General features: G+C 50.5%; 5 protein-coding genes across 5 annotated transcripts; 3 read left to right on the forward strand and 2 right to left on the reverse strand.

The window, feature by feature from the left end:
* Positions 1–80: 80 nt before the first annotated feature.
* FTJAE_1758 (NFX1-type zinc finger-containing protein) lies at positions 81–6,051 on the reverse strand (the record flags this gene model as incomplete). Its single annotated transcript, XM_037347880.1, has 7 exons — positions 81–212; positions 262–375; positions 421–1,458; positions 1,533–1,680; positions 1,728–1,869; positions 2,246–3,978; positions 4,034–6,051. The coding sequence occupies 7 exons, from the start codon at positions 6,049–6,051 to the stop codon at positions 81–83; spliced, it is 5,325 nt and encodes a 1,774-aa protein (XP_037211124.1).
* Positions 6,052–7,655: 1,604 nt separating this feature from the next.
* On the forward strand, positions 7,656–8,484 carry FTJAE_1759 (glutathione S-transferase; the record flags this gene model as incomplete). Its single annotated transcript, XM_037347881.1, has 3 exons — positions 7,656–7,710; positions 7,771–8,213; positions 8,269–8,484. The coding sequence occupies 3 exons, from the start codon at positions 7,656–7,658 to the stop codon at positions 8,482–8,484; spliced, it is 714 nt and encodes a 237-aa protein (XP_037211125.1).
* Positions 8,485–9,518: 1,034 nt separating this feature from the next.
* FTJAE_1760 (glycosyl hydrolase family 16) lies at positions 9,519–10,721 on the forward strand (the record flags this gene model as incomplete). Its single annotated transcript, XM_037347883.1, has 3 exons — positions 9,519–10,185; positions 10,235–10,361; positions 10,412–10,721. 3 exons carry the CDS (start codon positions 9,519–9,521, stop codon positions 10,719–10,721), a joined length of 1,104 nt encoding a protein of 367 aa, XP_037211126.1.
* A 729-nt stretch (positions 10,722–11,450) lies between these two features.
* FTJAE_1761 (murein transglycosylase) lies at positions 11,451–12,023 on the forward strand (the record flags this gene model as incomplete). The annotated part of the gene is made up of 1 exon (XM_037347884.1): positions 11,451–12,023. One exon carries the CDS (start codon positions 11,451–11,453, stop codon positions 12,021–12,023), a length of 573 nt encoding a protein of 190 aa, XP_037211127.1.
* Positions 12,024–12,228: 205 nt separating this feature from the next.
* FTJAE_1762 (citrate synthase 2) lies at positions 12,229–13,752 on the reverse strand (the record flags this gene model as incomplete). The annotated part of the gene is made up of 3 exons (XM_037347885.1): positions 12,229–12,724; positions 12,776–13,650; positions 13,705–13,752. 3 exons carry the CDS (start codon positions 13,750–13,752, stop codon positions 12,229–12,231), a joined length of 1,419 nt encoding a protein of 472 aa, XP_037211128.1.
* Positions 13,753–14,413: the final 661 nt, after the last annotated feature.

Consider the following 14,413-nt stretch of genomic DNA (forward strand, 5'->3'; position numbering starts at 1 on the left):
TCTCACTGCCACGCACTCAAGGGCATGAATTGACTCTGTTCGTTCTACCATCATCCACTAAAGGCAACAATCCTTCATAATTAATGACGGTTTTCCATGTTATGAGCACGAGACACACCCTCCAGAGGTCGGTGGCCGGTACCCCCGATAGGCGCTCCGCACTCAGGACATCGAGCAACTTCCATTGGCATGCCGCATTCTCCGATCGCAAACTAGATCCAAAAGTTAGCAGAAGTCATAAGTCCCAAGGATCGTTCTTACAGGGTGGCCGTTGACGCAATTGTACCAGTGTCCAGAGTGAGTGGCCAGGCCACCACGACCGCTGACCATGGCAGATTTGATCGACGCCAGTTCCTCTGGAGTCACAGCATGGTACTAAGGTTCGAAGAGTCGCGACATTTCTTCTAGGCGCTCCTTCACCTCCTCACTGTCCCCAAGATCCCCACACTGAAGCAGCGCATCTTCAAGAAGCTTCTTCGCCCTGTCAACGTACTTCTTCACACTCTCATCCCCAGGTGTTGGGGCAGTAGTACCGTCCTGCGTCTGCGCACACCAAGTCGCCAGCTGAGATACCTTGGCATAGCATAGAGTCGCCGAAGCAAGTATTCGCGGAAGGTTTGCCTTTTTGGCTTCATTAATGAGATGGTGGCAGGCGATGAAGAAGTTAATGGTGTCCAAAAGGGGATGATCCTTCAGCCATCCCTGGATCACAGTGGCATTGACTTTGCCTCTGCAGGCTTGAAGGAGTGCAACCGAGTCTTGAAACTGCACTTCCTCGGCCTTGAACATAAGCAACTTTGCTCCGAGAATGATTTGATTGTCTGGTTCTGGCGGTGATAGCTTCATAGCCTCCATCTGTACTGCGAGAGACATTGGATCACCAGTGGCACGGACACGAGCTGTCGCGATCCGGTCGATGAGAATTTTGGTGGGCTGGTGTTCCTTGCCCATCTTCTTTACCAGGTCCTTGGACATATCCCCGAGTCTCTTCAGTCGTTGGTGTCTCTTCTTGGTCAACAGTTGCTGAGGCCAACTTGCAATAGTTGGGTGAGCCTTTCGACTTTCGCTCAGGTTGTTCTCCTCAGACCGCAGCTGGTCCTCCAACGTCTTAAGGGCCTCGCGCCCGCTGATGATGAAGCGCTTGCAGATTTCATCCATCACAGCCCTGTTGATGAGCCGGTTGTATCGCTTCGTGGCGAACTGCCGAATGGGCCGTTTGCAGTCTGGACAAAAAGGAACCTTTCGGGAAAGAGACCCAGTGGTATCCTTCAAGCCGCTGAAGTTGCCATCTTTGTCCCTTGTATAAACCTCATCCAGTCCGACCAGACCATCGAGAGTCTCGCCAGTGAAGAAATGGCCACATCCAAGTACAACGATAGGACTTTCGTCAAGGTTCACTTCAGTGTATGACAAGAACTCCAGGAGATCGACTCGAGCATCCCCTTTGTCGCCACATTCCTGACAGTATCCAACCGGGCAGTCCTCTCCGCAGAAGCTTGGGCATTGATGGCCACACTCGAGTTTCTTCGTACATCGTTCGTCGCAAGGGAGTCGATCGCATGGTGCTGAACACGGTATGGAGCAAGCCTTTTGGTGTGGACAGGACCAAGTACATTTTTCGATACACGGAGCGCATGCTTTGTTACATGACGAGGCACAAGCGGAGTGAGGGCACCGAACCTAGCACTTGTTAGTGAATACTTCAAACTGGGAAATATGGCTTTTACCTCACATGCTTTAGTACAGCTACCACAGGAACTACCACCATGGCATACTTGGCGGCATCTGTGGTTACAAGAGCCAAAGGGGCGATCGCAAACTTTGGTGCAAGGGTTATGGGCGAAAGACCCGTCCGCTTTTCGACAGCTGCTGCATGTTCCAGTACACTGATGTCCACATGGAAGTATCTCAGGGCAAGGGGTAGAGCAAGTGAAGTTTGGCTCCTTGACGTCGACCCAACATTCAACAGTGACAGTGTGGTCACAACCAGGGACGACTTTCTCAACCTTGGCTGTACACTTCACCGAAGACAAGTTTAGCTTCTTGTGACACATCAAACTTTGCTTAATATGACCACATGGAAGTTCAACATCATGAACCTGAACCCTGCAAGGGCCACAGAGTTCTCCGCATAGTTTGGGACACATATGATCGCAGGTGTCTCGGCCGCGAGGACAAGGCTGTTGACAGAAGAAAGCGTCATGCATGGCGTTTGAGTGGCAGCGCGCTGGGCACTGATGCCCACATGGTTCAAGTCGTCGAGAGCAGGTGAATGTGCAACCACCTTCAGGGCTCTTGATGGCAAAGTCTTCCGGTTCAGCACATGTGATTTGAAGATCCTTGTGTCGGGGGCAGCACAGCTCAATCTCCTTCCCAACTGAACCGGCTTGCGAGAGCTGATTATAGACGTCAGCCCACATTGGCCTATTGAGGTACGTCTCAGAATTGCCAATAAGATACATTCCATGTTGCGCTCGACTGAGAAGCACGTTGATGCGGTTCTCAGTACGTAGAAATCCCACTTTACGCTGCTCGTTGCTTCGAACCAAGGATACGATGATAACTTTGGCTTCCTCACCCTGGAAATTGTCAACAGTAGCGAGCCGAATGGTCTGAAGAAGTTGCTTCTTCTCAATCATCTTCTGAGTGCCCGATGATCCTTGGCCCGTTTCATCTTCAAATCCTTCATGCGCCAGTTGGTCCATGTCTCGATCGCTAAGGCAAATCTCAAAGTCTTTGCCGAGAGCAGCTCGCAGCTGCTGAAGTTGGCCCGTGTATGGCGTAAGGAGGGCGACGTCCTCAGGCTTGTACACTCCTTGTCGAACTATATGGCGGACCAATGCCGTCGCCATATTGGTCTCCCAGATGTTGCTGTGCGACTTGACCCGAGTTCCATCTCCGCCCGAGTCCTCTGGGTAATTGTGGTCGAGCCAAAATAGGTTCTTACGCAAACCTACCACATCGTCGAGGTGAAAAACTGATTCATGGTCTTGCAGATTGGGGTAAACTCGGCGGATGAGCTGAGAGATCTCAGGTCTCATTCTTCGCTGAACGTTAAGCTGTGCGAATGGTGCTGGTGAAAGACCCGGTTCGCCCACCGCCCGTCGCTCAAACTGGCTTCGATCCAGTTGCCAGAACTTGCCTGAAGACGACTCCAAACTGAGTTCAAAGTTGTTGATCTGAGGTCGGAGTTGCTTGTGGTCCCCAATCTGAATGAAGTGCTCAACACTCTCCATCAGGGCAGAGATGATATCAGCCTCTCTCAACTCGCCAGCTTCCTCACACATGACACACTTGATCTTCAAACTCCGTAGCATTTCAATCTGCTTTGCTAGGGATGTGGTGGTGATTCCAATGACATCAGCTCGTGCAAGAGTTCGCTGATCTACGGCGTCATGTGTTCGCTGGATGGTCTTGCGCTTCTCCTCAGCGTCGTCCAGAGACTCAAAAAGTCGCGCAATTTGTGCTTGGTGTTGTTGCTCAAGCCAGTATTCAACAATGAACCATTTCTCTTCTGAAGAAAGCAAGCCAATATTGGTCTCCGCTCGAGCTATGATGTTTCTCCATGTCGATGGCTCAACTGCGATCTGCTTCGGCCGTTTTCCCAGCCAAGATTTCAAGATGTCTTTGGTGACGACTTCGAAGCCGTCCTCATCGTACCTCTCAAACTGATTGTAGATTCGGGGATGTTTTCGCGATAAATATCGTTTCAATCCATCCCAACTCGGCCCTTTACGGGCCTGAAACAAAGGCCCCAGCGATCGTTGAGCAGACTCCAACGAGGCCTCATGTAAACTATAAGCCTCGCCTAGAATACTTCTTTCTACTCCTGTCTTTTGAGTTTCTTTGCTGACGACGCGAAGGTTCTTGCTGTCGAGTTCTTCCGTGACACTGCGACCGCCAATCCGAATGATGGCTTGGATTCCGACGTCGAGCAGATGCTTCAGGAACTGATCCAGAGCATGGTTCGTGTAACAGCTGTTGGCCACATATATTAGCTTAGTAAAACTCAGACACTTGCTTGCCAACTTACATGATTAGAATCGGACCCAGCTTCGCCTCCTTCTTCACTGCAAGCAAAGTTCTCACGAGCTGTACTCCGAGGTAGGACTTCCCTGTTCCGGGAGGACCTTGAATGAGTGCATACTCCCTTGTGAGGGCCCCTACCAGACCAAGACATTGGCCATGGTCGAGGCCTGTCGCATCTTCGATCTTTTTCAGATCGATGTCCTTCAACGCGAGGGAAGGATCCAGATCAAGCTTAACGTCCTTGTCCTTGGCGATACAACTGAGTGGAAACACAAATCCTGTTTTTCGGGCGTACAGTGGCGGAGGCATGCGGTTGTTCTCGCCAGAGGTTGGTAAGATCCAGTTATGGAACGCGATGTGATTCTCTCGCTTGATCTTTTGCAGATTTTTGAGGATGGGCATGAACGTGTCAGGGATGACACCATTGAAGTCCACCAAAACGCCCGTGGTGTTGTCCTGGAACAGTCGAAGAAGCAGAGCCAAGTCGCTTTGCTGATGTGTCGCAAGCTTGACAGTGATGCTTGGGTCGATATTATGTGGGACAAGGCTGCTCTTGCTCGTGTCAGGGCGCCTGTGGTCCCATTGTGTACTTTTGGTGGTGACTTGAAAGCAGAGGATCCTCTTGTGTTCACCCTCCGAAGTAACAAAACACACAAGCGTTCCTTCACCCAGGCGAGGAGATCTCTGCCACCAGTCGCGTTGCTCCGCAGACGACTTTTTGCGAATGAAGTACGGTGTGGAAAAGGATACAATCGCCTCCAATCCATGTCGCTCGTGGATAGCGACTCGACGGAACCTTGCTGATGTGTAGACTTGTGCTTGGCTGTTTTTGTCTGTCATTCTTCCGACCATCAGGTTGTCAGAAGCAAAAATATCTCGGAGAGTATCGTTCACTGGACCCAATGTATCGTGTCTGACGAGGCGGAATGTCGAGTCGATGTACCGCTGCATAGGATCTGTCAAGACATGAGGGTGCAAGAAGTTGGTAGACGGAAGGTATTCCTCATGCTCGCTGGTGATTTCTCCCTGGGTTGGGAGAATGGAGACATCGGAGATCTCAGCGAAGTCGTTGTCGTGTCTACCACCTGGTATGGCTACCTCCTGCGGGAAAGATGATGCGACTGAGTTTTTGTCTCTCTTCTTACCATCCGCTGTGGGCTTAGTAGCGACTACGCGGGCAGTTGACCCATCAACAATCCTCTTGATGATGTCCAAGCGACCTTGAAGCCCATCGCGGTAAGCCCCAGCGACGTGCTGAGCAACCACAGCAAGAATGTTGTCCAGCAGCCCAATGAGCTTGGGTAAACCATCACAGAACCGAGTTCGACTGGTCTTGACGAGAAGTTCGTGTAGCGCCTTCAATATGACATCGACAAGGTCATGGAGTTCGGGATCTAGCGTACCAACTGTTCCGCCGATGGTCTTTGAGATACTGGTGCACATCCGGGACAAGAACTCAATGCCTTGTTGCCCACTCGTGCCACCGAAGAGCACGTATATGGTTCCAACAAAAGCACTGATGGACAGCGGGGTGAGAGCAGGATGAGCAATGACTCTGAGGAAATTCTCAGCACATTTGAAGCTTGATGCTGAGGTGAAAGAAGTCATTTTGGTAGTGACATCGATCCATTCGGGGCCGTTAAACTTGTCTTGAACAAGTTCCTTGGCGACTACGTGATGTTGATCCTGGCTATCGCCATCCAGGATACCAAGAGCGCCTTCCCAGAATTTAATAGTTTCTTCAGTTCGTTCGGATCCAAAGGAGTCGTATGGGCTACTGCGCAGGAGGCGTTTCCAGTCGTAGTACTCTTCGCGAGCTTCAGCGTCGAGGTGATTGTCTGCAGGGCGTGCAGCACGCTCATTGCCAGTACTTTCTTTATCATGGGAGAACTTGCAGTCTCTTCCATACTTGCATCTTCCCCTCTGGAATTGGAAGCATGGCTGGTTCTCGCTTTTCTTGCCGTTGGCTTTGCTTTGTCGGCCAGGAGGACGACCGCCACCTCTACCGCCTCTGGGCGCCATGATAGGGAGCGGAAAAGAAATCTAGTTGTCTCTGGTATGTCCTGGTGGTGAAACTTGTTAGCTTGTTTCTAATAAGAAAGAGTTAGATGGGTGATGTACGAGCAGTGATTGCGAGGTGAAACTGAGAGTGCGATGTGTGGATGAAGGCTGGAGAGACAGTGAGAGAGAAGAGTCCGTAAGCGCGCGCGCGCTTGAGGATTTGGGAGCAAGTTTTTTTTCTTGCTGCCTTATGATTCACTGCCTTGCGTTTGAGTCTGGTTCGCTTGTTGTGGTCAGTGTTGGCAGTGTTTGGTCAGTGGAGGGCCTCCGGCAGTGCCAGATGCAGCTGGCCGTCACTAGTAAAGGTGCAGACGTGCGCATTCACATATTAGAGTCACTAACAGCGCAGCTTCTACCTGATATGGTAGGCTTCTCTTTGGGTGATGGGTGTTTGGTCGTACCCATCCATGATGGCTTAGTTGTCATTGATGGTGTTTTCGCTGCCATATTCCCTTTAAACAGCCTCACAATCCTTTGAGCATGATGCAGATGCCTTTTCGTCTCTGATCATCTTTCACGGATCCTTGATTCAAATGCGAGATTTCCGTTGTATGGGAAGCTTGGGAAAATACGGTAAACGACAAGTTCTTTGGATCTGTTGGCTCCCTAAGTTAGGTTGTGACCTTAAATCACTGCAGCAGTTGGATACTCTTCCTTTTTGAGAGATTACTTCAGATCATAGAAATCGCCCTCTCAAGGAAGAAGCAAGTTTGATATTTCCGGTCTCACATTCGGGATATCATTTCTAGACAGAATCAGAACGTGTTTGCCTTGTTGTGAAGCTGTCCAGCTGTCCGTCGCAACAACATCATGTAAACCAAGTGTCTACTAAAAACGCATGAGGTTATTTTCCAAACCTTAGAACTTTGAAAAAAAGTATACAAACGTCAAATAATATTCCTTCGAGACACCAACCTTTCTCAAACATCCCAGATAAGCCCATTCCGTCGTCTCATTCACGAGCTGTCGTCGCAAGTCGTCCAAATCCAGCCTCACCCTACACCTTCTAGAGGAGGTGACCCTAAGTGATGAATATATTTAGGTAAATTTAGCCTAAATTTAGGTGAATCTCTTCTAAGTTTATTTTGGCGTCCTCTTCTGAAGTCTCATGTTTTCTTGCTCCTACGCCTCTTAGTGCGGCGCCGTCTCCCGTCTCACGTCAGAATCTTAACGACGATCAATCCCATCATCAATTACTCCATCAGGAAATAACCACAGTACCAAAAACACCAAATCCTCAAGCCTCACAACCAACATCAAGCACGAAAAGGAAAGTTACACAAGATGCGTCAACCCCGCGCGCCTTATCAATCAATTCACCCGAAATGACGCAACCACTACTCGCGCTTCGGATGTATCCAAAAGCCGATGGTGCAATATTGCGAAATGCCGATTGAATTAATAATGCAGCATTTGCTGCCTCCTCCCGAACTGCCGTACATAGAGAAATGGCGGGGTTGTTTACTACTACAAGACTTGCAACAGGTCCTGCTAAGAATTTGTTCTTTTCAAACAACTTGACCAAACAAATTACTACTACTCGACGTATCAACACAGCTGTCAATATGGGCTCTCAACCTCAAGCAGATATCACCCTCTACACCAACCACGCGTGCCCTTGTATGCATACCATATCATATCACGTTCATCATATTGCACTCCGCTGACATCCCCCCGCAGTCGCGCACAGGGCCCACATCACCCTCGCCGAACTTGGTCTCCCCGTCAAAGAGAACATCATTGATCTCAGCACCCCCCGAACCCCAGAGTACCTGGCCATCAACCCGCGCGGCCTCGTCCCAACAATCATCTACAACGGCGAGACCATCACCGAGTCCGCCATCGTAGCTCAGTTCCTCGCCGATGCGCACCCCAGCCATCTCCTCCCCGCGTCCACGGACAAGAACGGTCCGCTGACCAGAGCGAGGATCGCCTTCTTCGCTGATGCGTACTCGAGCAAGGTCCAGGCGCATATCGGCAAGGCTATTTACAGGGCTCAGACGGAGGACGAGGTTAATCAGGCTGTGGATGATGCCGTTGCTGGTATTGTGAAGGAGGTCGAGCCTCTTCTCAAGAATGCGGCGCCTTATTTCAACGGGAGCGATAAGCTCACCTTTGCAGAGGTACCTAACCAATGCCCTGGACGATGTTGATGAGGAGGTGGCTAACGAGAAACAGGTCCTTGTAGCTCCATTCGTCATTCGCCTGCTATCATCATCCAAGCACGGCCTCCTACCAGCCAATCTCCCCTCCCGCCTCGAGAAAGAGACCCCCAACTTCTACAAGTGGGCGCAGGTCATCAGCAAGAACCCCAGCGTCCTGAAGATCTACGACGAGGACCTAGTTGTCGAGTCGAGCAAGAGAGTGAAAGCCAAGTTTGCCAGCAAGGCCTAAGACTAAGGATCAAGGTTGGGGTGGGCTATCTATAGCCCAAGATAAATGACTGACCGGAGGATCCTTGCCTTTGTAATGGGGTACTTTAAATCCGCAATGCAAGGATCAAGATTAATGTATCAGACATTAACTGATGTTCGGAGAGAACATTGCGAGAATGAGTGTGCAAATTGAGTTATCCTTTATGTTATGGTTATCATGAATTCAAAAAGTTTAAACCCGAACCCGAATATGCAGAGCCTCCCGCTGCATTAGTTACCTCTAACGTAGTCTAGTCAGTCTAGTCCCAATTTCCAGATCTTGCATGTTGAACCAAGCGCCAATAAAAAGAATCCCACTTGCCGTCCCCCCTTTGCCCCTGTCGATCTACGTCCATGTTCATGTTCATATTTAGCAACAGCTTCTCTTGTTCTTCAAATTTCAATTCAGCCAAGATATCTCAAGTGGATATGCCAATTCGTTAGCCCGTCCTATATCCTGGTTCTAATTTCAGCGAAGAAGCCATGGACACACAGATACAACCCTTGTAGAAAAAAGCCCTTCCCGCCCAGGTCTTGGCGCGTCGCATGTCCCCTAGTAGGCGACAGTGACACGCCGGCGCAGTTTGGATACAGGCCTTGTGAGTGGTCTGAAATTAATCAAGGCCCATTCGATCTAGAGGTTTTGGCGATGGCCTCCTGAGAGCCCTGTCATGCCTTGGCCTGGCCTGCGAGAATGGATCCTCGGTACTGAGTGGTCTCCTTTTCTGCCATTTGCCGCTTTTATTCTCTCGCTCTCTCTCCATTTCATTTTTCTCTCATTATTTCATACATGCTCTTTGAGTAGGTAGATCAAACAAAGTTCCTCTTTTTCCTTTTGAGTTTGTTCTTCTTTCCTTGTCTGTCTCTGTCTATCTCATATTGCTTGATCCTTGGGTGTTTCATTCGTTTCATCACCCATTCACTCCTTTCATCTCGACAGACTCGACTCACTTCTTCAATCTCATTCCTTTTTCCCTCTCGTTTTCATTCGATAGACGCTGAAACTCACTCACTATGCTTTCGCGATACATTCTCCCCGCGGCCGCCATCTTTGGCCTCGCGGCTGCTCAGACAACCTCGGACTGCAACCCTCTCAACGAAACAGACTGCAAACCCAACCCGGCTTTTGGAACAAGCTATCTCTGGCACTTCAACGACACGCCCTCCAGCGACCATTGGGACAACCACGTCGGACGCGTCACATACGATGAGAACGACGGCGCAAGCTTCACCGTCGCTAAGCAGGGCGACTCGCCTACTCTGCGCACCGCCTTCTACTTCTTCTTCGGCCGCACCGAACTCGTCATGAAGGCCGCTCCCGGCATTGGAATCATCAGCTCCATGATGTGGCTGAGCGACGATCTGGACGAGGTCGACTGGGAGATCCTGGGCGCCAACGACACCCATGCTTCGACGAACTACTACGGAAAGGGTGTTGAGGACTTTACCAAGGCGGGGTGGCACTATGTCAAGGGTGGTATGCAGGAGGATTACCATAACTATACGACGACGTGGACGAAGGATGAGTTGAAGTGGTACATTGATGGAGAGAATGTGCGAACGGTTGTTGCCAAGGATGATATGGATAGTTATCCTCAGACACCCATGAGACTGAGCATTGGAATCTGGGCTGCTGGTGATCCTACTATGCCTGAGGGAACTCGTCAATGGGCTGGTGGTGGTAAGTTTGAGTGTCTCTGAAGACCTTGAGTTGTGCTGACAATTTACAGATACCGACTACGGAAAGGGCCCTTATACCATGCACGTCAAGAGTGTCTACGTCGAAGATGCCAGCACCGGAAAAGAGTACGTCTACGGCGATAAGTCTGGAAGCTGGGAGAGCATTGAAATCGTCAAGTAAGCCACTCCCCACCCACAAAATTGCATCTCATACTAACCACTACCAGGGGCAACTCAACCGCCCTCGATGCTCTCTACAAAGAACCCGAGAAGACCACCTCCGAGAAATGGGAAGCCCTCCCCGCCGGCACAAAGACAGGAATCTACGCCGGCGGCATCGGCGCCGCAGCCATCGGTCTCGGAGCTCTAGGCTTCTACTTCTGGCGTCAACGCGCCGCCGGTGCCAGCGAGGCCAAGCAGGCTGCTGCCGAGAACCACGATCTCATGTCGTACCGCGCCGGCGAGGACACGACGAACCAGGGCTTCGAGTACAGCGCTGCCAAGTACTCCAAGGTTCCAGCTCAAGATGCTGCTTAGACTAGACCGGGTTTAAAAAAAACATAGAGTCGTGTTTTCTTTTTCCCAGATATTTCTTATTTTTTCTCTTTTTTTATAATGGCATATACACACTTTTGTTTTTGGTTTCAGAGTTTTATATATACTGTAGAAAACCTACACAGGAACAGGGGATATTTATAGCAGGTTTGGCGTTGATCAATTGACATGCATTGTAAACTTGAAACTTTCTCAACTTTATTACTTAATTCTCCGCGATCGGTTCATGGTCGACGTTGTACTGAGCGGACGATCCATACAGTTCATCACCAAGACTGGTGCCGTAGGGCTGTCGTATAGAATTAACAAAACGGGATAGTTCAATGGAACCGAATTGATCCACATGGACTCCCGTTTTGTCAAAGTTAAACGATGCATGGCTTGACGTTGCACGGCAAAAATGTCAATTGAGTCGTTTTCAGGGCGTATGCGACAGAGACCGTCGCAAACTGCCGATGCAGGTTAAAGATTGTGACAGAAAAGGGTTCTCCTGTATCGGAGCTAAATATCTTAAATATTCGACAAGTCCAGTTGATCTCCACACATTGTTCTCCCAAACCCATACACCTCTCAATTGAAGCAAGCAAGCAAGCATTCGTCAACTGCCACATACACTTCATCTCAACTGAAGTGTCATTTTTCTTTCAAGTCTGCGAGTGCGACAACATCTCATCTCATACCAACTGAAGCTATTCACAACTCTCACCCACAATGTCTCTCACATTCCGCCCCGCGACACCACAAGATGTCACCCCTCTCCGCGCCCTCATAATGTCCGCCTACCGCGGCCCCGACTCCCGCGCAGGCTGGACAACAGAGGCCGACCTCCTCGCCGACGAGCGCATATCCCCCACCGATCTCCTCGCCAAGATCACCGACCCCAACGGCGCAGTCATTCTTGCATTCACTTCCTCCCCCTCGTCATCTGGAACATCAACACCAGAAGGCGACAGCGATCCCCGTCTCGTCGGATGCTGTGAAGTTGTTCAAAAGGACTCGGAGCGCGCTTACTTTGGCCTCTTTGCCGTGTCGCCGAAACTTCAGGCTGGAGGCATTGGAAAGCAGGTGCTCGCGTATGCGGAGAATTATGCGGTTAGGACTTGGGGAACCAAGATCATGACGATGACGGTCATTTGGACGAGGAAGGAGTTGATTGAGTGGTATGTTAGAAGGGGATATGTTAAGACCGGGGAGACGAGTCCGTTTCCGTACGAGGGGCTTTTTAATGGTAAAGCGTTGAGGGATGATTTGTACTTTGATCATCTAGAGAAGGTATTGGCATAGACAGATATTGGAGGATCATAGACTACAAAAGTGAAGAGAGTAGAGAGAATTGGACTAATGAGACATGCGATTCACAAAACATCACAATCGTGGAGACAAGCTTTGGTCAAACAAATCGTCAATCATAGGCTACTCTGTCACGACGCTATATACATTCAAAGCCCTTATATGATCATTCCACCTTTTTCTCTGGGTATCTCTCCTTTTATTGACCCTCAACCTGCTTAAGAATGCCCTCAAGGTTAATGCTCTTAGGTCTCTCAATAGGCAGACCCAGAGCCCGGTCCCAGATCAACTGAGCCAGAGGTCCGAGACCACGAGAGACGCCAAAGGTAGCAGTGTAGTACAGCGTCTCGTGGAAGCCATAGTGGTGGAACAGGACGCCAGAGGAGCTGTCGACGTTGGGGTAGGGGTTCTTGGTCTTGCCGTGCTTCTTGAGGACCTCGGGGGCGATGCGGCTGTTCTTCTCGACGAGCTGGAAGACGGGGTCGTTGGCGATCTCGGGGCGCGCGGCGGCGTAGTCCATCAGGGCTTCGAAGCGGGGGTCGGGCTTGCGGAGGACGGCGTGGCCGTAGCCGGGGACGACGCGGCCTGAGTTGAGGGTAGACCAGAGATAGTCGTTGACGTCTTGCTCGGTGTAGTTGGCAGGGATGGCTTCCTTCATCTGGATGATCCATCGGAGAACCTCCTGAGCGGCGAGACTGAGGCATGTTAGTAGATACTCAAGACTGTGAGGAGAGAGAGATACTTACCCGTGAAGAGGTCCAGCGAGACCCTGGAGACCAGCACTGTAAGACAGGAAAGGATCCGACAGAGCACTTCCGACAAGGTGAGTGGCGTGGGCAGAAACATTGCCACCCTCATGATCACCATGAAGAGCGAGGTAGAGTCTCAGAAGATCCTGAAAGTTCTCATTCTCCTTTCCACCCTTTCCAAGCATAGCAGCAAAGTTGTACGACCAATCCTGCTCAAGATCAACCTCAGCAGGCAGAGCACCACCACCACGGTAAGCATTCTGGTAGATCTTGGCAGCAATGGTAGGAAGCTTGGCCAACAACGAGATACAATCGTCAAAAGTAGGCTCCCAGTAATCAGCCTTGTTAAGACCCTGCTCATACGCCTTGGCGAACTTGGACTCGTAGTTGAGCGCAGAAACAGCCATGGCGAACTGTGTCATGGGATGAAGATCCTTGGGGAAGTTATCAAGCATCTTTGAGATAAACTCTGGAATCTGCGCCTTCTCCGCGAGTTCACGAGAGAATGTGCGGACCTGGTTCACAGAGGGAACCTGGCCGGTGAGGAGCAGCCAGAACATGGCTTCGGGGAGCATCTCGGTTCCCGTCTTTCCCTTGGGCAGCTCCTTTTGGCAGTCCTTGATGGTGCGGCCGTGGAAGCGAATGCCCTCGTTGGCGTCGAGGACGGAACCCTCCCAGACCATGGCCTTGAGACCGCGCATGCCGCCGAGGGTGTTCTCGACCTTGACCTCGCCGAGGACCTTGTTGGAGTGGGCCTTGACCTTCTTGAGGAGCTCGCGCTTGGCGGGGATGGCCTCGCGCAGAGTGGCCTTGAGATCAGGCTCTGCGGTGGCATAGCCGCGGACACCTGAGAAAGCGGCACGAGTGAGGGGCTGCGAAGTGTGAGTTTATGGTGTTTTTACATGTGAGTTAGCTTGGAAGCTTACCTTGAGGGAGCCCAGAGCCCTGCGGGAGGATGTCAAGTTGAGAGCCATTGTGATGAGATACAGAGAGGATTGGAGTAAGGAAAGAAGAAGAAAAAAAAGAAGAAGAAGATCAAATAGAGGAGTAGAAGAGATCAAGTATGAGGAGGGAGTTGGGCCGAGGGTTCCCAGTGGTAAACGAGCTGAAGCGGTAGGTGGGGGTGTCTTTGGTTGAATCTGGGGTAACAGCCGGGGGAGCGGGGGGCATCCAACGAGAGCCTCTGAAGGTGGTTTGCACGTTTATTTTGTCATGCGGGGTTGAACTGAACTCTTATGACGCAGTGAGTGCGGAGAAGACGACAGTATCTACAGACACAGCAGTATATAAATATAGATTAATAGACCAGATATGTCAAAAACTCTAGTTGCATTAGCAGATTCCCCCTTCAGCACACAATTCTCTGAATTTCTTCCATTTCCAAGGGACACAAGCCAAATCCCACGGTTATCATGGCGACTCCAACCGAGGAAACCCGCCATGAACCGACTCGAATGCCACGGCTCAAACATGCATCTCAACCAATCAGCTTCACGACTGTTTGCCGTACGAAGCTCACCCATTGGCCAATTCGTCGGCAATGCTTCTTGTTAACCAAGGCTCTGCTGACATGCCATCAGTCTCCAACTTGTAAGCTGCGTTTTTTGTCAAGCATTTATAAGGGTCTTGTAATTT

This window comes from Fusarium tjaetaba (genome assembly GCF_013396195.1).
Source record: "Fusarium tjaetaba strain NRRL 66243 chromosome Unknown NRRL66243_c0000031, whole genome shotgun sequence".
NCBI lineage: Eukaryota > Fungi > Ascomycota > Sordariomycetes > Hypocreales > Nectriaceae > Fusarium > Fusarium tjaetaba.